Source organism: Thalassophryne amazonica, chromosome 19, assembly GCF_902500255.1.
Source record: "Thalassophryne amazonica chromosome 19, fThaAma1.1, whole genome shotgun sequence".
NCBI classification, from domain to species: Eukaryota; Metazoa; Chordata; class Actinopteri; order Batrachoidiformes; family Batrachoididae; genus Thalassophryne; species Thalassophryne amazonica.
In genome coordinates, this window is record NC_047121.1 from 29,687,128 (window position 1) to 29,711,043 (window position 23,916).

General features: G+C 39.5%; 1 protein-coding gene across 5 annotated transcripts in view; it reads right to left on the reverse strand.

Moving 5' to 3' along the window:
- ccdc88c (coiled-coil domain containing 88C) overlaps window positions 1–23,916 on the reverse strand; it is a 112,581-nt gene that overhangs the window by 50,176 nt on the left and 38,489 nt on the right. For all 5 annotated transcript variants that reach the window (XM_034160076.1, XM_034160077.1, XM_034160073.1 and 2 more), the window contains exons 4-9: window positions 10,622–10,691; window positions 9,853–9,911; window positions 3,374–3,457; window positions 2,925–3,068; window positions 1,716–1,948; window positions 1,009–1,090 (exon numbers count right to left, since the gene is read on the reverse strand). In XM_034160076.1, the coding sequence (XP_034015967.1) occupies window positions 1,009–1,090; window positions 1,716–1,948; window positions 2,925–3,068; window positions 3,374–3,457; window positions 9,853–9,911; window positions 10,622–10,691 (672 nt within the window). The remainder of the gene's footprint in view (window positions 1–1,008; window positions 1,091–1,715; window positions 1,949–2,924; window positions 3,069–3,373; window positions 3,458–9,852; window positions 9,912–10,621; window positions 10,692–23,916) is intronic.

A 23,916-nucleotide genomic window follows, 5' to 3' on the forward strand; every position in this document is an offset into this window, starting at 1 on the left:
ATCCCAGATATCAGTACAGCATACAATAAATAATAGAGCATTTCTGTTATGACATCACAAAAAATAATATCCAGGATGATTCAAACAATTTCTGTCATCATTAAAATGGGCCACAAAGAATCTCCTTAAGATATTACAGAAATGTTTTTGTTTCATTATCTGTCATTTCACTCATTAACATTTTTTATAGATGTGTTGTGATGTGGCTTATGTCAAACGCATTTGACTGCTGAGCTCTTTGTGCAGCTACAGACAGCACTGGACTTTAGACCTGGTGTATGCACAGCTTTCTGGTGAGGGAAACCATAAAACTGCCAGCTCTTCACTTGACCAGACCTTAATTTAAGACAAACACAGCCCCAGCAGAGCAAGTGGCCCTGTGGTTTAGATGGAAGGAGCACTCCATGTGAGGATTTGACCTTTTCTGTTTGTCTTGTGAGTCTAGGCTGGGTGTGGCTGACCCATTTGCTACTCACACCTGCAGTTAACCATCTACTCCAGGCCAATTTAAAAGATTGGATCATTCATCCACTCCTGGCTAGTTCATTAACTCACCTCCTGTGCCAGCCGCCTGTTTTGTCCACACCTAGCCTTTAGACCAGCTGACTCTCCACCACACCTGATACACTTCGGACAGGTCCCTGGCTTTTGGACTCAGACTCATTTCATTTGGTAAATAACTTATCTCACCTAGTCAGTGTATGCATTTGGGTCCAAGTTATACATCTGGCTAATACTGCATGTCAAAATACCAACTGCATGGGTTGAAAATTAGTACCGACACTTGCACTGGGCTTTGCATGCATTTGGAGGATGTACGATAGAACCCCTAATATTAACCACATGAGAGCTTAACTGATGTTAAGTCTGTTATAGTACCAAATTAATAACATGTAATACAGGCCAAGGAAAACATGTTTACTTTCTCTTTTTCATCTATAACATAGCAATAGAAAAATGAACCAAAGAGTACAGTAGCAAAATGACTGATTCTAAAGCACTGCTGACCTCTTGCTTCAGTCTCTGTGACTCCTGTTCCAAACGTTCCACTTCATGTTTTGAATCCATCAGCTGCTCAGTCTTCTCCTCCCTGCAGACACACGCACGCACGCTTAATTTTTTTTCTTTAAACAACCTTAATGCTGTGCAATCACACCAAACCGTGTGTTGTCCAGACATGTTAACAGTCAACGTGTTTGCTCAACGGAAAGTACTGACACTGAATTAAATGTTAGATCTGCCTGACTGAAATCTTTCATTATGTCCAGGTCCAAATTTTGACACAGTATATTGTGTGTGTGTGGAGTGCTACTTTATACTTCAATCTCCAAATAGAAGGCTTGTCTGTGTGATTACACCATCGATGGATCACAGCAGACAGCGTAATAAGGTCTGTTGACTGCTTAAAGACTCCCAGCTGCTGTTTTTACTGCACCATAGCATTAAAGCAGCGACACTCATGTAAACCATGGGTAGGGATGATGAAGGAAGCTTCACAGAGATGCACAATAACAAACTATGGGTTGAAAATTTTTAACTCGTTCTCCAGAAATCTATTTTTATATTTATGTAAATTTAGACATAAAAAAAATACTTAAAACAACTTGTCAAAACGCTTTGAAATTAATTTAATAAACGATAGATAATCAATGATTCTTTCCAGCTCTATCTTTTTAGAAACAAGCCTGAATCAATCTTTCGACAAGAACACTCACAGTTCTTGTCTGTATCTGCGGAGCTTGGATTTAGTATCAGCGAGTTCCACAGACAGATGTCGCTTTTCCTCCTTGGTCAGTCCAGACGCACTCACAGATGACCCTCCTTTATTCACATCTACACCTGCAGAGCTCTGCCCACGGCCTGGACTGCTCGTGCCCAGGGATCGGCTACCATGCTGAGGATGTTGACTGGACAAGTAGTCCCACTCCTGGGTCAAATCCACAATCATCTGGAAGGCAGAAAATAATCACTTTTATATAACAACTGAGTGCATCTTTGTCATTTGATTGGCACGTGACATGGATTATTTGTGCCATTTGCGTTGTATTTTGCATGCAATTAGGTTCCATTTACTGTGCCAATTTGGTTCCATTTTGGTTTTGTACCATTGCACGCTGCAAACCCTGCCCATGCACACACTAGTGGGGGCAGCATTTAGCTAAACATGGCAGAGTTTGTTTTGCTGACACATGACAATTTGAAGGAGCTAATTGACGGTGCTAATTTTCCTAACACGCACACACAAAAACCCAAATCCGCTGCACCATAAGCCGTCTGGGGGCATGAAGAACTGTTAGGACAAAGTGCTGGACTAATTTCTGATGTGATTTTTCGCTGGGCTGAAGTCTTTTTTTGTTGTTGTTGTTTTTGGAAGTACACAAAGTCGGTGCATGGCATTACAGACTGCATCGTCAGAATTATTATTGGACTCCTATGTAAAGTTTGTGTTGGACTGTTGATGTCAAAGTCCCTTTTCTGTTGTTTATAAAATAATGTAATATCAAATGACAAGGATTTATTTTATATAAAACAAATAATGAATGTCTTCACATTCTTTCAATGGAACAAATATTTAATTCAGTGAAAGCTGGACGATACCATTCAACTCTGCTTGATCTCGTTGAATGGAACATTCCAGCTTTCACCTCGAACTATTCGTACCACTGAACTTATAAACATTCATTATTTGTATATTAACTGTTATTTTACTACAAACAGAAAAATGATAAGGTACAATGACAGGTTCAGTGTGCAAGGTGCCCTGCACGCTGGGGACGCATAGAAATGTCCCAAACGTGGAACCACTACCAAAAAAATAATGTTCACCAGCATAAAATCTGACAGTCCAATAATAAATCACACAGAAAGGATAAATAGTAATAATTATTAAAATGCCAATGTTACACAAATTGTGGCTTAGAGACCTCATTAGCCTTGTCTCTCTGGTCGATAAGTTGCCGTAGCGAGACAGCCATGCTACGGGACATGGGTTCCATCTCTTCCTGTGAAAGCTCTGCTCCTTCCTCCAGCCAGGACAGGTCCAAAACGTTCAGCTGGTTATGGGTGACCTGAATGATGCAGAACATAAAGCTGTGATAACTAGAGATTTGTGATCAAGCTGAAAAAATGATACCCTGCCACCCCTACCCGGCCATACTAGATGCTTGCATGTATTACATATCAGTGACAGTAAATGTTTTGTGATGAAATACCAGAATTAACAAACTGGTCAACCTTTGTATTGAAGAACCAAACAAAACTCTCGGTAACCAACAGATATGATGTATTTATTTATGTAAGATTTTTGTTTGTAAATGGGAAGACAAAACAAAACAAAAAGCAACACCACAACAAACAAATATGTGTGAGCTACCTCTTGGATGTGAGCAACAATGGCGGCCTGCGTCTCAATGTCCAGCACCTTGATCTTCTCAATCATCTCTTCCTTACGTTCACACTGCATGTGCACAAACACACAAAATTAAAATAGACAGGCAACAGGAAGGAACACAAGCATGGGGACAATCGCAATCCATGTGGACTGGTAAGACTGGAGCATTTTGGGCCGGTCAGATGGATGCCGGTGTGTCGCTGTGTTCGACAACAGGTCAAGTGACGGGAAGGAGAGTATAATGCTGAGAGTATTTTTTGATGAGCGTACAGAAACACTATCTGTGTTTATTTTCCTGTTTGTCAGGGTTTGACAGAAAGTCTATGAGAGAGACAAACAAGGGCAAAAAAAAAAAAAAATGCCGAGCCACTTTAATGAGTCACTGGTGGCCACAAACAACCCGTTCATTATAGGACTGGGTCACACAGTTCAGTTATAGAACAAAGAACCACAGGTTCTCAACAACTGCTATCCATATTTAATTAGACAGACCAACTTCAGCCAGTCTTCCATTGCTAATTTGTAGCTCCAACGGACGTCGCAATTCAGAAAGTGATGAAATCAGGGCCCATTCATCACAGCAGCAGTCTAAAATTGTGTGTCATAGTATATACACCAAGTTACTACAGATTAAGAGCAACATTGAACACAGCCCCATAAGACGGGAGGTTCTGGGCATGCTCACAACGGTACATTATTCAGTCTGTGTACTAATGACATTCCCACAAAGCTAAAATGTATCTGTTAACATCTGAAAACTGTTTTGCTGAAGAGTGTGACGCCTTTATTGCTAGGAGATTTAAAGAGGTATTCACATCAAAGAGCTCAATCTTTGTCTCATCAGACCAGACAATTTTGTTTCTCATGGTCCAAGAGTCCTTCAGGTGCCTTTTGACAAACTCCAGGCAGGCTGCCATGTGCCTTTAAATAAGGAGTGGCTTCTGTCTGGCCACTCTGCCATACAGGCCTGATTGGTGGATCGCTGCAGAGATCATTGTCCTTCTGGAAGGTTCTCCTCTCTCCACAGAGGAATGCTGGAGCTCTCACAGAGTGACCATCGGGTTCTGAACTGGATCCAAACTTCTTCCATTTATGGATGAAGGAGGCCACTTTGCTAATTGAGACCTTCAAAGCAGCAGAAATGTTTCTGTACCCTTCCCCAGTTTTGTGCCTCCAGACAATCTTGTCTCAGTCTATAGACTGTTCCTTTGACTTCATGTTTGGTTTGTGCTCTAGCATGCACTTTCAGCTGTGGGACCTTATATGTAGGCAGGTGTGCGACTTTCCAAATTATGTCCAATCAACTGAATTTACCCCAGGTGGACTCCAATTAAGCTGCAGAAACATATCAAGGATGAGCACTTGAGCTCAAAGTTGAGCTTCATGGCAAAGACTGTGAATACTTATGTACGTGTGATTTCATAAGTTTGCAAAAATCTCAAGAAAAAAAAACAAACTTTTATTTACATTGTCATTATGGGGTATTGTGTGTAGAATTTTGAGGGGGAAAATTAATTTCCTGTATTTTGGAATAATGCTGTAATGCTGTGAAGCACTGTGAATACTTTCCAGATGCAATGTATTCATTCTCTTTTGAATAAATCTCATGATTAAAAAAAATGGTATGACAATGTGGATACAGATCTTGAATATTCATATAGTCCACATTATTAAATTCACAATGGTGAGCATTTTATGTCAAAAAGTACGGGTTTAAATTTTTTTCCAACAATATCAAGATATACTGTGTTACTTCAGAAAAAACAACTGCATTTTTAGGCTTGGACACAATTATGTTCATGGACGTCCGCCTGCATGTGTGCATACACACTAATGAGCAATAAATGATAACTAACTGAAAAGTTATCTTTTATAAAGCTAAATCGATAAACTACCCAAAAATTTATCGGAAGCTACAGCTAACCGATAATGTTCAAAATTGAGTTTTACCTAACCGCATACAGCAGTTCCACCGTAATGCACAGGTCTTGGAAAATAAAGCAGTTTTAACTTATGGTTTTGATTTATAAATCAAATTATTCTGGATAGAATAACTACATTAATGACAAAAAAAACATATTTTTATTTTAAATAATGCACTAATTCTGAAGTTTTGTAACAAACACACACAGATGCCAAAGGGATTATTGGTAAAATGAGCCTCCGCTAACAATGATTGGTTGACTCATTCATTCTATGTAAAAACATGTTAATGTGGCATGTGTGCTGGTATACATATAAATGTGCTTTTGTAAAATATACCATTTTTTTCATATGTAAAAAAAGCCATTTGCAAAAGTCAAAAGTCAAGTTGTAATTAGGCAACCGTCTGATATAACCAGGGTCAAAATGCATAGAACACTGCCATCTACTGGCACCCAGATGCTCAGACCCTAACCCATAATCCTTTGCGTGCCGTAGAGTTGCTGCAGTTTAAACGGCACAGACAGAAAACACATGACAATTGTAAACTAACATTATACAGTGGTCCCTCGTTTATCGTAGGAGTTACATTCTAAAAATAGCCCGCAATAGGCGAAATCCGCGAAGTAGTCAGCGTTATTTTTTTACAATTATTATAGACATTTTAAGGCTGTAAAACCCCTCACTACACACTTTATACACTTTTCTTAAGCAGGCATGAACATTTTCTTACTTTTCTCTCGTGTGTAAACACTCTCAAAGTTCAAACCTTAGTAGAAAAATAAGACCAACCTTTTTTCAGGCCCAAACATTTGTTTGAGAAATAAAAATAGAACGTTTCCTATAAATAATTATGATGGCTTTTAGAACTAACAAATTTAATTTTAACGATCAACCTACGAGGTTGGACACATAAGAAAATATTAACCCCTTAACGCCTGAATTTATATAGCTGTATATAAAAAAATGTTTTGTGTGTTTTTGCCTTTAAGTAGATGGCAAATAATGTTGAGATTATTAATTTCACTTTTGCACAAAAAATAAATAGTAATTTTGGTATTATGGTAATAATTTATGTTATAATGTTATAATAATAATAATAATGGTATGTTGCAAATTTGCGACAACAGGCATACTGGTCAATTTGGTATGTTGCATATTTGAGTCAAATACTGTAGCATATATGCGATAATAGGCATTAAGGGGTTAATAGTGACTGATCAGTATTTCAGTTCCTCTGATCACGCCTCTTCCTCCTGGCGCCGCTCCGCTAGCATCTTTTTCCACTGAGTGACACCTCGGCGCAGGCGTCTTTTTCCGAGTAAAGAACACAGCTATGGGTAGTTGTTGGCGCTCTTTTTTCTTCTGGGCGAGAAGATTCTTATAAACAGACACGCAGAACACAATGCGCATGCTCTGCCTTCGCGGTGCCGCGACCGGCCTGCTTGATGAGGGTGCAGAACACAATGCGCTGTAAAAAAAAAAAAGTGCATGCAAAATTGGACTAAAAAATCTGCGAAACTGCGAGGCCACAAAAGGTGAACCCCGTTATAGCGAGGGACCAATGTACAACCAAAATGTACATTTTTATTTCTTTTCAGCTGCAGCAACTCTCTGGCGCGCAAAGGATTATGGAATATCTCAATACCTAGGGCGAATACTGCCATGAACACTACTGGCCAGTAGATAGCAGTAGAGACTGAAAACTTGCCAAAACAAATATTCCACATAAATAATCTGTGTTTGCTACATTTAATCTGCAATTTAATAAACACAAACCGAATTTCAGGCATCTTATTTATATTACTCTGGAACAAAGACGACAAACAGTGTTGTAAAGGACAATAACCAGGACATTACAGAGCAAACAGGAAGTGATTGCAGCTCACAGTGATTCCAATTGAAAATAATGGAGAAGCAACCTGAGCTTCTTCTGACATTTTTACATAAAAAAAAATAAAAAAAAAACTACAACACAATAACAATGTCTATAAACCCAGAGAATATATTCATGAGAGTTTTAGGCACAATATACAAAGAGTTTAATGCTGTTGTCTGTGTGGACCCTGATCAGAGCGTCTTGAATGCATTTCTCCTGTCATGAACTTTTACCCAGAATGCACTGCGCACACACACCATGTCCACACTAAAACCTTTAAAATTAGTGCAATACTTTAAAACTAAAACATATGGCTATTTTCACTTTATAAAACTTCAGACATGACGTTCATTTAAATAACTTATCCGAAATTAGTTTGGTTAAAATGTTAACCATAAGTTAAAACTGTATGTCTCTGGATGACTTGGGTGATATTGCCGGCTAGTTAGTAAGGTGTCAAGAGAAATCTTTTTTTTTTTTTTTGGCTCTCATTTTGGTTCTTTTCTGTGACCAGCTCTCCTCTGATTGCAGAGGATAGAGCAGTTCACCTGAAACCAGCTCTTCTCTGATTGTAGAGGACTGCGCGGTTTCTCCTGAAATGAGGTCTCCTCTGTCTGTAGAGGATAGAACTATACATCTACTACAAAACATTTAACAGGTAAGTATTTGATATCAGACTTTAAAAATGTTTAACTGTTAAAACTTGCACAGATTTCCATAAAAGACCCAACTGTAAAGTTCACACCACATTTAAGTAATTAATTTACCATTTAATAAACAGCAATGTCATCCTGCCCTGTCTGAAGAAAGCTTTAGTTTGTATCAAAGCAACAATTTCATGTAGCTTTATCCACCCCTCCCTCCGTGTTTCCATTCATTGCTCCCTCATGAATATCTGTTTCGCTGTAACCAGTAAAACCAGTACATGCAGACAAAAGAGAGGAATAGAGGAAGACACAGAAAGAAAAATTAGGAATGAGGGAGGAAAAGGATAGCCAACGGCAAAAAACTGAAAGTGGGATGACACAGGGAAAAATGTAGATGTGTTGCAAATGCGACAGGTGGTAATGTGAGAACACAGAAGCTCAAACAGAAGTCAAATCAGCATTTAAAGAGTTAAAATGGTGTTGAAAAGTTTCTGTTTTACTCTCGAGTTCACCTCAATGTGATGTTTGTCTTATGAGCTCTTTAATTTGGGATTTTGTACATACTTTTAGTGTTGGCATTTATTCTTTTGTTATTTGAGTTTATTTTGTTTGGTGCTTTGATTCCTGGGAAAGTCTTTTACAAATAGTTATAAATAATTACTATAATCAATAATAAATGTGATTTTTCTGTATATAAGTGGTAGGGTTTCCGAAACTAGTCAAAAATCTGTGACTTATACTCTGGAAAATACAGTACATGTGTGCAAAAATGTAGTATGCAAACTATCTGCACGTTATGGTATAACAATTTACTCAGTTATATAAACTAGCTACTGAGGACCCCAGGACCCGGAGAAGGCCAAGGGGATACCCATGTTTCACTAGACAGATGGTTATTTTACAAACATGGGAATAGACTGGTTGTCTGTCTGGGTGGTTGCCACCAGTGCCCAAGGCTGTTCCATGGGGTTGATGTGGCAAAATGCAGCACCAGCACATGCTCCCAGACTTGACTTGATACAAACTAGCAAGAGCAGCAGGAATGAAGCAACAGAAAATCAAATGCGACAGTTAAAATGGTGCAGTTTAAGAGTCGGTACTTCATCTTGTCGTGGTGGAGAGCTGAAGTCTGAAGTCTTGCAGCTGAAGGAAGAAGCTGTCACAGATGCTGGTTGAGCTTTACCGGACACCGCCCGCTACCTTTTGTCAGACAGGAGGCGGATGGGAAGGCCTTCAACAATGCTGAAGGCCTTATGGATGCACTGTTTGTGGAAGATGTTCTGGGTGGAGTACAGACAGCTCCACATGACACCCCCCCCCCATCCCACCCCCAGCCTAACTGTATTCACTGTCCTCTGCAGGGGCTTGTGGTCAGAGATGTTGCACTTCCCAAACCAGGTAGTGATACAGCTGGGCAGGACACTCACAGTGGTTTTCCTGTAGAATGTTATGACGTGGGAAGCTTGCCCTCTTCAGCCAATATAAGAAGGGCAGATGCTGCTGTGTTTTCATGACCAGATTCATGGTGTTGAGGGTCAGATGAACATGAAGAAATTTGGTGCTCCTGACAGTCTCCACCGCTGAGCATTCAATGTACAATGTGGAATGGACAGTATGGGCCTTCCTGAAGTCATCAATCATTATGTCGCTTTGTACAGGCTCAGAAACAGATTGCTGCTTTGCCAAGGAGTAAATCAGTCCAATGTGAACCAAATCAGTACCAAATCAGCCAGCTGTGAGATTTGCATAACTGACTGAACACATACTGTTTTGCAAGATGAAATGTGTACACTTGAAAAAAGTGAGTTTGAATGTTTTGAGCTGAGGTGTCTGAAACCTTTGGTCTCAACTGTATACTACCACAATCCAGTTGTCTCCTGTTGCAAGCAAACCACTGATTTGACTCCCAGTGTTTTTCTAATCCTGCACTACTATCCTGCATTTTATCAGCAGGCAGACTGAAAGGCTGTGCTCAGACATGCAGAACTAAAACTTGGGTGTGTGTGTGTTACCTGCACAGCACAGCCTAGTATCAGCAACAAAAGTCTTTTCAGCTCCTCCATGCTTTTTCCTGAGGAACAAACATACTGCACATCAACACAGTACAATACATGCCACCTAATATCTTCTGTGCCAACTCCTCACTGAGGATTGTATCGTCTACCAATATTCATTTTAGTGCCAATTACATCAGTTGTGATAATTACACATGTTCAACTTCACTGCAACTATATGACATCATGAATTTGTCATTCAAATGCTTGCCTGTATACTGCGCATGTATAAATCAAGTTCAAGACATATTCAGTGAGGTGAAATATTTGCGTATTTAACCAGACTGGTCTGAAGAAAACTGGCAGTCAACAGTAATCCTTATATTTAGTTTGACAAATTACTCAGGCCCTCTAAAAATACAGGGACTGTATAAAAATGGCTGCAACTGATGAATGGTTAATGCAATTATTTGTTAAGTTTCCTGAATTAAAGCTACTAGTCTATTCTATAATCACATTATGGCCATTTCAGTTAATCTCTGTTATGATGTACAGGAAAAAAAAAAAAAAAAAAAAAAGCCCTGCCCAAATACTTTTGGACTTGGCAGCAGGTTAGCGATAACAGCCGATAAAGGTTAAAGTCTTTGCAGGTGCCCATATTAGGCATGGGCATGGAATTTTTAACATGGCAGATTGGGGGAGGTTTGCCTTAGGTGGGGTAAGTCCATGAGGTCCCTGTGGAAACACGAAGAAGTTGGCGAACAATAAGCTGTGGGATATTTGTTACCTGATATTGGATCCTTGGCGATGCAAAGGATGTTGGGAAGGGGCATAACAATTAGCTGCTGTAGGACATCCTGTAACACAGGAGCAGAAAGAGAGAGAATGAATAAGTCTGCAATTATGAATAAATTAATATTAACTGAGGTAAACTAATTCATGGCCATTTAATTTATTTACATGGCACCAAGTTATAATACAAGTGATCTCAAAACACTGAACCTAAGAAAGCAAACAGGTGAGAGTGGTTGGGAAGAGAAAAACCTCCCTCATCGTTTTTTGTCGTTTTACAGGAAGAAACCTTAAGCAGACCAGACTCAGTGGGGTGGCCATCTGCTATGGGTATTCTAACAACACATAACAGAAGGCACAAACCAAGATTGACAGAACAGAATTCAGTAACGTATAACAGGAAAGTTGCAAGTGAACCAAATAAAGCACTTTGTGCACAATGTCAGGACAATATAATACACATCAGAGTCTGAAAGAAACAGAATGTGTGGAGGCTGTGTGTATGTTTGTAGTCTGATCTCAGCCACTCCGACAAGGCAGTGAAACACTGGCACGAATGTGCACAGTCCAAATGGTGCATTCAGATGCAGCAAAATAGTGAAGACATCTGGGAAGAATTACATTGCCCCACCTCATATATAAAACCTGTCCCATTCAAATAAATTATGCAATAAGGAATTTATCAATTAAATCACACTGGACACATGAAACAATTTTTATGGAGGTATCAGATGAAGAAATATTTTTTGGCTTTGCTCACCGACCACAGGGTCAGTCCATCGCAGATCAACCAATGAGTTAAACCCCACCTCCTCCAAATTATGATATTTGGTATAGAGGTAACTCATAGCCAGAAAAGCCAGAATTTCAAATTTTAACTTGATCGGACCAGTAGTTTGAGATATCGCAATTTCATTTTTTCACTTTTTCGCAAAAAGGGTGAGGCCGCCAAATTTTAAATTACTGTAACTCAGCAACCACTGGTCCGATTTTTTAAAAAAACAAGACATTTCTGTAATGGGGAGAACCTAAGGAATCTAAAACTGGCATTGTTTTGTGCTTTTGGGTACTTTGAGTTGGATGACCTTTTGACCTATATTTTGACCCTGAAATTGACACTGAGGGACATGCCCGACCTCTTCGGACCCATTATTAAAAATGTAGCCCTATATGTCAAATACAACATATAAAAAAATTGGAGGGGTTTCCTTTTTTCTTTTCATGCAATACCTTGTGGAAGTTTACACGTATTCCTTCAGAGATCCATTCAGTGCCCATTCTGTATACTTCAGTACATTTATATACATAGTGTGTCAAGTTGATGTACTCCACAAAATGCTGTCAATCACAAACCAAAAGTAAATGAAAATTTCACAAATGTCTCAGTCTTATGACACTAGGTGTATGATTTTTACTCCTTGTCAACAGGCCAATTCAAACAGTGGTCAGAAATTCTGGCTAGGTCATTATGAGAAATACTGTAGTCTCTGGTTGAAGATGATTTCAAGAATGGAGCGCTTATCACACAATGTACATCAGATTCAGGAATCTAACAAAAATCATCTCTGGATGGCCAGTAGAAGGTTTTAGCTGGTCCATGAGGGTGCATAAACTTAATCCTATAGTCACCAAACTCCTCTGAGACCTTCTCCACCAAACCAATCCATGGTACATTATCATAGCTGCAGCATGCAAAGTTTTGAGGTCGAACAACAAGAGGCATTTCAGCACTGCCTTCATGTTCATTACACAAGGGTCCTTGAACTGCCACCAAATCTGGAGGGTTCATCTGTTCACTGAGTTTATAGACGTGCATCTTTGACAATGAAACTGGGACAAAACAATGGAATTAACAAGTTGGATGTTGCCAAAGGACTCATCTCCCCTGAAAAGCAGAAAAGGGGACATCCCTCCAAAAAAAAAAAAGAAAATATACCACCAAAAGTAATCAAACAGCCAAAAGTCTCCAGGCCTGTGGATGATAGGAGATATGACAGGATTGACCACTTCCCTATTCTGTCAGTGAAAGGTCGATGCAGGATATGTCAGGATGCACAGACCTCTATCTATCTATAGTACCCAAATGCACAAAACAATGCCAGGTTTAGATTCCTTAGGTTCTCCCCATTACAGAAATGTCTTGTTTTTTTAAATCAGACCAGTGGTTGCTGAGTTACAGTAATCTGAAATTTGGTGGCCACACCCTTTTTCACAAAAAAGTAAAAAAATGAAATTGTGATATCCTGAAAACTACTGGTCCGATCAAGTTAAAATTTGAATTTCTGGCTTTTCTGGCTATGAGTTACCTATATACCAAATTTCATAAAGATTGGAGGGGGTGAGATTTAAAAATGCCATTTTTTGGGTGATTTGAGATGGACTGACCCCACAATGCATATTCAACAGGGTAATAAACCAGTCCGGTTTTTAACCCAAATGTTGTTGAATGAATGGAAAACTGTGTTATCCAAATAGTAATAACTGTTCAGTTGAATGGGTGTGTCAGTGATGATACTTTGTTTCAGTGTTTCACTTTTTTATGTACTTTACACAATATTTTCACTCAGGATGCATTCACACTGCTGACCCAAGTGACCCAAACCATATTTTTTTGTGAGATTAGATTTTTTGTCACATGGATGGTTCATATTCATGTTTGTAAGTGAATGGCAACTAATCTGCAACTTACACAAGAGTCATATCAGCAGAGATCACAGTAAGGCTATGCACCAAAATCCAATTCTAATATGGCACTGATTCCTTTACCATCAGAATTCATTGGACTGAATCAGAAAGCAGATTTCGTTGTCACATTAGTGCTCAGAGTCAAACATGACAGCTGAAAATGCAAACCGAACCAACAGACTAAATTATCAAATCAAATGTGAACAGCTAACATCATAAAGGAGTTTTCTAAACCAGGGACAAAGCACTACACCCTCTTAGGTTTGATGTGCGTCCAAAATGCCAATTTAATGACAAAAGTGAAAATTGTTGTGAACAGGTCTATTTACCACCACTGCAACAAGCAGCAAAATTGAACAATATATGTCAGCTAACATGTTGCTAAATGCTCTTAGCAATACAAACATTTCAACATAAAAGTACAACCAGTCGCTTCAGAATTTAAGTCACAGGACCTCCCAATATCAAGAGTCATCAGGAGATGACAAATCCCCCGGTCCCACAAATCAGTAATACCCAGTACACCCTTATGTTAAATATGAATGAAACTGGTCAACTGGTTCTTGAAATATCATGCTAACAAGGGTGGCAATGACAATATCTTGAATATCTCGCTATGACCTTGAAGCTGACCTCAAGGTCACTGTAATCGATTGGTGTTGGGGGATCACCCAAGTACACCCTTATGATAAATATGAATAAATTTGTCAACTGGTCCTTGAGATGTCGCACTAAAAAGTGAAAATATTCAAGAAAATATGGTATTTTGGTGCACCTGCAACCCTCTGATCAGCCCTGCAGCACAAAGGCTGTTCCAGTCAGATACAGGTTGTGGGTTTTTTCCCCCTCATCCTGCTGTGGGGCACATCACACGTGAATCAAACTTCTATTTAAGCACATTTCTTATAAATGTATCTTGCTTTAAAGTGTTTTTCACATGAAAAGATAAGAATCACAGAAACATGGCTCATAATGTTTTTTCTGCTGACTGAATTTTGATTTTCAAGAAGCAGATTTGAAAGTTAAAATCACTTGATCAAATAAGAATTTTAAAAGGGTCATATTGTGCAAAATCAGTTAGTAATCTACCTGTTATGTTTAATTGTACTACTACTTGTTGTTGCCCATTCAGCTGCTCCCACTTTGTTCGGGGTCGCCACAGGGGATACAGCCAGATCTGCACTGGTATTTGGCACAGGTTTTACACCGGATGCCCTTCCTGACACAAGTCCAGTTTTACCTGAAGAAACGCACACGGCAGCTGGTGTTCCAAAGAGGTCTCCCATCCAAGTACTAACCAGATCCTGCACTTAATTGTTCTACTACTACTCATTGATTTAAAAAAAAAAAAAGTCTGTAGGTAATCAATAGAAAAACAAGTGGGAGTCCTATACTACAAATCCTTGTACTTTTCATATAGTTCATAATAAAATACTCCATTTTAAATGCAAGATATATTGACATATATAGACTGACATAATCTTGACATATCAATAAAAACCATAAAAGCCCCTAAAAGGCATAAAAAAAGCTTACTATAAAGTCAAATATTTGTGATTGGTATTAAGCGGATCCTAACTCGCTTGCTTGAGAAGTCAAATTACCACAAAAGTAATCGCAGAAGATGAAAACAAAATTTACATCTTGCGGATTTGGACATTTTTCATCAATACATTTTCTTTATGTCACAGCCTTATTCCAAAATGGACAAAATTAATTTATTTTCCTCAAAATTTTTGCAAACTATACCTCATAATGAGAATGTGGAAAAAGTCATTTTTTGAGATTTTTGTTAATTTATTAAACAAACAAATCACACGTACAGAAGTATTCACAGCCTTTGCCACGAAACTCAATATTGAGCTCAGGTGTCTCCTGTTTCCGAGACAAGATTGTCTCAGGGCACAAATCTGGGGAAGGGTACAGACATTTCTGCTGCTTTGAAGGTCTCAATGAGCACAGTGGCCTCCATCATCGGTACATGGAAGAAGTTCAGATCCACCAGATCCTAGAACTGGCCACCCGTCTAATCTGAGCGATCGAGGGAGAAAGGCCTTAGTCGGAGAGGTGACCAAGAACCCGATGGAGGAAACCAGGCAACACTCATCAACTAGTTAATACCAACTACAGTGAAACATGGTGGTAGCAGCATCATGCTGTGGGGATGTTTTTCAGTGGCACGAACTGGGAGACTAGTCAGGACTGAAGTCAGAGGAAAAGATGAATGCAGTCAGACCAGAGCGCTCTTGACCTCAGACGGGGGAGATGGTTCATCTTTCAGCAGGACAATGACCTGAAGCACACAGTCAAGATATCGAAGGAGTGACTTCAAGACAACTCTGTGAATGTCCTTGAGTGTCCCAGCCAGAGTCCAGACCAGAATCTGATTGAACATCTCTGGAGACATCTGAAAACGTCTGTGCACCGACGCTCCCATCCAACCTGATGGATCTTTGGAGGTGCTGCAAAGAGGAATGGACAAAACTGCACAAAGATAGGTGCACCAGGCTTGTGGCATCATATTCAAGAAGACCTGAGACTGTAATTGCTGCCAAAGGTGTTTCAAAGTATTGAGCAAAGGGTGTGAACACTTATGTACATGTGATTTGTTAGTTTTTTTATTTTTAATAAATTTGCAAAAAAAAAAAAAAAAGGGTTACATAATGATGTCATTATGTGATGTTGTAAGTAGAAGTTTGAGGGGAAAAAATGAATTCACTCCATTTTGGAATAAGGCTGTAATATAAAATGTGTAAAAAGCGAAGCGCCGTGAATACTTTCTGGACGCACAGTATCTTACAGATTCTTTTTAAAATAAATACATGGTAGTTATACCTCAGTGAAAAGATTTTGTGTAGGAATTAATCAATGTCTGGTCACCAAAAGAGCCTGATTTATGTGTATACAGGCCGGCAGCCAAAAGAAAACACCCTGCGGTGGACAAAGACAGTCAGGAAAGAACAATCACGCTAAAAGGGAATGCTTCCCATTCCAGAATGTCCGCTCACATCCCAAACAACTAAAAATGCAGATGTTCTGAGACAATTCAACCAGACTGCAGCTGGTCATGGAGGGTGCAATGAGCACCAGTTGAGATGTTAAACATACAGTAAGTTTATGAAACCTCACACATTCAATACACCATGTCCAAGTAAGTTTTCTTATTGAATGAAGAAAATGAAAAGTACCGGTGTTTATGGAGAAACAGGGGTGCTTGGTCAGAGCGTACAATTAGGCAGCCACACTCATTTTAAAATGAGGAAATACTGGGAGATATTAAAGAAAGGACACTGAGAGGAGACATGCTGATGCCCTTTGGTACAGGAGACAGGAAATGTACTAATGGGTGTGTTTGAGAGAGGGGATGAGTGAGGGAGAGGGAAAAACAGCCAAAAATACACAGTCAAACAAAAATCACATCTGAGGTGAGCCCGTTTCAACCCCCCCCCCCCCCCCCCCCCCCCCCCCCCCCCCCCCCCCAAAAAAAAAGGATTTTCAGCTCGAGGCCCTGTTACTATGTGGCAAATGTCAGAACCTATAGGCTTCTGATCTGGAGTGTCATCTGCTAACCAGTCAAGACATAAACTGGCTATCAGCTTTCAGCACAGGCAGAGCCGAGCTGCCATGACAGCTTCGAGGCACCGAGTGTGTTTGCAGCACACAGGTAGGCAGATACTGTTACCCTGCCCTGTACAATAGCAGGTAATGTGATCGCCAGCTCCAGCTCTGTGTCTCTCTCTCTCACACACAGTATGGTGTGAATTAATCATGTGGGCGGGCCAACAAACATCGATAAATGAGGTCACAAAAACACCAATTCAGCAGACATTAAAAAATGCCATCAAAGAAAGCATGAAGCGAAAGATGTGACATTTGTGGTTATATGTAACACTCTGTCACTACGGTAGCAAATTAGTTTGGCTTAAAACACAAAAGTTGATTCAGTTCCAAATGGGGTGGAAAACACATGCACACAATTTATACAATGCCAACATCATTCTGTGAATATTCAGTTATATTGTGAAAAGCTGAGGATTTGAGCCTCACCTCACAACAACTGTAACAACCACCTGGTGTGCAGCCTTGATGGCAAAAAAAAAAAAAAAACTTGTGCGTGACCCTTATTTACATAAAAAAAAAATTATATAAAATATTTTGTGCAACAATCAATCATTTCTTTTGGTTGATGTCCTGACAATTACAAGAAAATTTAGTTTTTTTTACAATTATTTTATTATTTAGTGATCACTGTCAATTATATTTGTGTGATTATACGTAATAATATATATACTAGGCAAATATACTATATACTATATATCGTATACTAGGCACTATGTCAACAAGTAATCAAGTGTTCTTTGTTTTAAAGAGGTCTGTAGCTAAACAACTGATTAGCTTCTATCATGACATCCATTTATTTGTATTGGAATAGGAATGTTTGAATATATGAAATCTGATGTATTCTGTTGAACCACTGATGAAGTCAAATAAATAAATAAAAATATGATATTAAAAGTGGTGGGCTTATGACGGGAGGATCCTATCTTAGTCCCCAAATTGGTCCCAATGTGCGTCTGAGTGCTTTGCATGGCAACACCCAGTCATCAGCGTGCAAGTGTGTGAATGGGAGGTATTGCTGTAAAGGAACATATAAATGCAGTCTATTTATCATAAATAAACAAAAACAGTACTTATTAAAGTTCTAGAATGCTGAAAAGCTTTTCACAGTATTGTATATATTGACTGAATGTTGCATGCTGGGTGAATGAACTACATCGCTCAGCCAGTCTATTCATTGACAACAGCTATGCCTTTGGCAACTACATATTTTGAATAACAACTTTTAGTTTAGAATTCAGCATATCTGCATTTTTAAAACATATGCAAAATAAACTGTGAAGCTGCACTTTTCCTGCAGATATCTGACAATGGATTCAGCAGACACAAAAAAACAAAAAACTATCATTTAGCTTCTGCACAAAAAAAACCAAAACAAAACAAAAACAAAGCAAGGCAGAAGAAAACTCCAAAAACCTTAAGACCATTAAGAGACAGTTTTCAGTGTTTCTGTGTGTGCAAACCTCCGCTGGATGATGTTTCAATTCAACAAATGGCTATGAGCCACTGTTTAGGTCAAGGGCAGCTAGTTAACTCATTATTATGAATGAGATAGCTAGACTTACAAGCCTCTCTCTACTTAAACCACCTGTATATACATTAACACACGATCCAGCAGTCATCTTCATCACAATGTTGAAGACTGTCTTGAAATTAATTCTCCATTTAGTAGTTAAGATGCACAATCTGTTGATTAAATTACCTAAAATTAACTTGCCACCACACACACACACACACACACACACAGCACATATTAATGCAGACAATCAAGTTCAACTTTTTGCAGAAGCAGATGAGGATATGGATATACTGGACACAGACTGTAACAGAAAACAGATTCTACAAGAATAATACTGTTATTCGCAATGGAAAATTCAGAAACGCTCCTGGATCTAGTCTGAGGTATAACTGTCTTAAGTGCTTTTCAAATTATTTCACTTCAAGGTACAATTGTAGACTTCTTGTATGGTGAATTCAAGACACACTGAAAAGAAAACACCTCAAAACACTTATGATTCATAAGTGTCCAGGTTTGTGTTATGGGGCAACTAAAAGACAAGTTATGACTGGAAATGCTTTTCGGAATGTTTTTCCTCATGTTTGACTTCAATCTCAGAGAAATTAAGTCATTATTTAAACAAATAGAGATTGTTGAGAACACTGAGGCTGTGTTTCGTTTGGTTGCTTGGTCACTAAGGGGTGAATACTATCTTTTAAAGTATTTGTTAAAATTTTCCACTTCAAAAAAAGTCAATTCCTCACAGTCTCACCTGGTGGACTGTGCTTTCAGGTATTTTTATTTTTTTCTACATGTGCAGTTTTTGATTGGCAACATTAAAATTGTCCTTTTAAGTAATGCTGAAATCTTCTGTTTTTCTTTACAGATTATGGTGAATATACAGTACATTCACTTATTCATTTTATATGCCTTAGTCCAAATAGGGGACACCGGGGGGGGGGGGGGGGGGGGGGGGGGGGGGGGGGGTGCTGGAATCCATTCCAGAAGTCACAGGGCGTACACTACGAGTGGTTGGATTGTGTCTAACTGCAATTAGAATGGGTTAAATGCAGAGGAAAATTTTGCTGTATGAATGTAAAATGACAATAAAGGCCCTTCTCGTTACACACTATCTGAACTACAAACACTTGTTTTCCTGCAAAGCAAGTTGACGCACCAAATGATCAAAGCAGGCAGCAGCATGTGGTCCCAATCAACACCTGACACCTGCAGGGATTCAAAATGTGAATGAGCCATTGGCCCCTTGGTGCTGGGCACAATGGACCTTTTGCAATTTCAATGGGCCATTTGCGACATGATTCACAGGCTGTTTTTATATTTAATGGTATATGACTGAAGCCCCTTTCACAGTAGCGTATTCGTAGAGCTGCGTACTGCGGCGTTGTGTTCCATTTAAATACGCCTGAAATGCACGAGTACTCAGCCATTTTTTCTGTGATCGTGGATATGCTTGTAGCTGCGTGTCTTCATTTTTTAATGTGTGCACACAGTCGTGTGTAGCTCTTGCCGCTATTTAAAACCAGTTCCCTCCTGTTGGCTGCGCAGAACACATCACTGCACTTGGAAAACAGTGGACTGTATCATGAGAGTTTTACAGTTGCATTACTGCCACGTATGTAGCCAAAGCTGCTATTTTCTGCCTCTGTGGAAGTGTGCTCTGTTCTGTACTGCACTGTGTGGTGCACATCAGAAACAGTCATTTTACGTTATTATTATTATTTTTTTTTGTCTTGGTGGATCATTTTCATTGTGTACAGATGCTGCTGAGTCTGGCTGTGGTAAAAGCTGCTGTGAATGAAGCGCTGTGACTCTAAACTTTTAAAGCTCCGGCTGATTTGATCAGACCTGATCGATCAGGACGTGATGAGCGCACCGACATGCAGCGACGGCGCTTTTATTTTAAAGACTCACAGCGTGTATTCAGGTTTGATCAGACCTGATCTATCATGGCATGTGATGATTGCACTGACAGCGCTTTTATTTTAAAGTCACAGCACATATTGTTTGATCACACACACACACACACACACACACACAGAGAGAGAGAGAGAGAGAGAGAGAGAGAGAGAGAGAGAGAGAGAGAGAGAGAGAGAGAGAGAGAGAGCACAACCGACGGACCTGCTGTTTCTGGATTTCTGAGTTGAGGTTCGATTCCCTGTTCTGATCACACACAGGTGCTGTGGGCTGTGTGATCATGTTCTCAGCTGATTCCTCTGGATTCACTCAGTTTTTGGTTGTGTACAGGAGCGCCCTGTTGCACAGACTTGCAAGCAGTAACGCTGTGCTGCGCAGACCTCCTTAAAACTGTGTCCAGCTCTCTACACCAAACAAAATTAAACATGTTTAATTTCTGCCATCCTACGCGCATAGCCCTCAACATACTGCTGCGTAGGGAGCAAAAACTCAACGGAGAGCTGCTAAAAGTGGGCGTAGAGCTGCTCAACTCTGCATAGAAGATACACCACAGTGAGCAGCTCTACGAATATGCCAGTGTGAAAGGGGCTTAAAGGCTGTGTCACAGTATGACTGATAGTGCTAAATGATAATTTGCGTATTTAAATATTTTGGCTGTTGGCAAATTCATCAGTCTCCCATGGAGTTGGGGCACTAACAGACAGATGACATCACATTTCACCAGAGATCTGCACTGAGCAGAAGGATTTTCCCGATTTATAGGCATATGATGGATTTGAGCAGAGTTTGCCATGGTCTGAAAGCATAACATCATATTTCCTTACTGTTCATGTGCCAGGACATCAAACAACTCCGCTGTGCATCCTCGCTGAGACAGAACAAGACAGACTTTGCTGTCTTTTTCAGGGTTACCAAAGACCAGCTTTAGGGATCTCCAAATGGCTCAAAATGGTGCAGCCAGAGTTTTAAGAAGAAGCAGAAAGTCTGATCACATTACACCAATTTCGGCCTCCCTTCACTGGCTTCAAGTCTCTGTGAGGTCTGAAAATCAGGCCTCACAGAGACTAGTTATTTCCAGCTGACTGATTCTGCTCTTTTTCTCTCTGTCTGAGGCATTGACGGTACCTCTAACGGATGCTGGCCCTGCACCCCAGGACATTGAACTGTCCCCAGGAAGCCCTGCTTTTTAAGACCTACAGAATCAGAAAAGTTTTATTGCCATATGAGTGAACAAGTTCACAACATTAGGAAATTGCTGCGGTACTTGGTGCTAACATAAAGGACAAAATAAATAAATAATATAGAGCAGTAAAACAAGTAATATATAATGAAACTTTACACTATACAATGTTACAAAATGTACAGACTGTATGAGCTAAGATTGTATGTATATATATATATATATATATATATATATATACACACACACACACACCCTTATGTGATCCGTGCAGACAGAGTAAATAACACAGGGTCGTTAGTGGTGACAGCAACAATGTAGAGTTCTAAAGGTTCTTGTTGAGGAGGCTAACAGCAGAGGGGAAAAAACTGTTCTCATGGCGGGAGGTTCTGGTCCGAAGGGACCGTAGCCTCCTGCCTGAGGGGAGGAGGTCGAAAAGGCTATATCCAGGGTGAAAACAATCGTCTCTGATCCGACCTGAACGCCCCAGTGTCCTGGAGATGTACAGGTCCTGAAGAGATGGAAGGTTACAGTGCATCCATAGAGTATTCACAGCACTTGTTTCCACATTTTGTTATGTTTCAGCCTTATTCCAAAATGGAGAAAATTTATTTTTCCCCTACTTACACCACCCTACTTCTACGCACAACTCCGCATGAGGAGGTCGAAAACGCCTCTGATCCGACCTGAACGCCCCAGTGTCCTGGAGATGTACAGGTCCTGAAGAGATGGAAGGTTACAGTGCATCCATAGAGTATTCACAGCACTTGTTTCCACATTTTGTTATGTTTCAGCCTTATTCCAAAATGGAGAAAATTTATTTTTCCCCTACTTACACCACCCTACTTCTACGCACAACTCCGCATAATGACAAAATGAATACTTTTTTTTCCAAATTGCTTGCAAATTTATTAAAAATGAAAACACTTTGATCGATTGCAGTGTGTTCGTATTGCAACATTTGGAAAAAGGTGTCAATTGATTTAAACAGCGTTTCGCAGAGAGCCGCGCAGCGTTTGTAGCTGTGTGAACTGAATGGAGGACGATTCTCCTTTCTTCCTCGCAACAAGACAGGAGTCCCAGTTAGTGACTTTAATCCATACAAAAGTGACTCACAATTGACATATTCAGGGATGAAAGTGGTGAAAAACAAAAAAAAGCTGTAACCCAAATTTATCCCCCACCACCACCCACATGAAAATGTTTGAATTGTAGAAGCTCTGAAATGCAATCTGGGACTATTCCAGACAATAAATTGCACTGAGTGCAGCATCCATTTTAGTGAGAAAAAACCCAACTTCCCTTATTCAAATTCATTCCAGTAGTATTCTGCCCTTACTAGGATGCAGCAGGTTTCTAGTTTGGCAGATAGTTCTGGAGGAAATCACTGAAGAAATTAACGAATTGAAAATATGGTTTGACCGAAACAAATTGTCATTAAACTTAAATAAAACAGGGATGAAGTGGAGGTATAAGAGTCACTAGGTGTTCACAAGAAACAGTTATTTATTTCTATATTTATTTATGTTCATTATTAGTTGGTTTTATATTTTCTGTTGTGTTTTTAATCAGGTTCTTTTTGTCTCTTTTTCTAAAATTGTATTGTAGCATTATTAGTTATTACTATTATTGTTGTTGTTGCTGCTATTATTATATATAAACAAAAATAAATTTAAAAAAATATTACAATTTGTAATACATTTGTCTCTTTTACGACAACAAACACTGAACAATTAATTATACAGAAACCAAATGCACACAAACGTGCTGCGATGCAAATAGCTTAATGCTAACTTTAACATTGAAAATGCCACAGACATGCTAAAGCGTTCGCATCGGTCCTGTTTTTAAGTTATAAAATACATCTATCAACTGTTTCAGAAGACCATAACAAGTCGGTTTAACATAAAAAGGCAAATATACCTCACAGACATCTGCTCTTTGGGGTTTTAGTGGGGAAAAATTAAGATAAAGTGAAATAAAACAAAGAACCACCAAAGCAGCGGGTCAGATCAATGCTTCAAAGAAGAGCCGCGCTGCAGAAACGGTTGATTACAGACCCTGCAGGGGTTCTGTAATCAACGTGATATGTTCATTTTCCTGACAAACACCCCCAAAAACAACGGCCGCTCTGAAGGACAGATAAGGGAATTGTTAAGCAAAAAGGCTATTGATGTCGGTGGATCGAATCATTTCTTAACGATACCCAAAAAGAACTGGTTCTTGATACCCAGCCCTCGTAAGGTTTCCTTCAAACATGATGCCTGGCATTCATACCAAAGAGTTCAATCTTTGTCTCATCAGACCAGAGAATTTTGTTTCTCATGGTCAGAGATTCCTTCAGGTGGAATGCTGGAGCTCTGACAGAGTGACC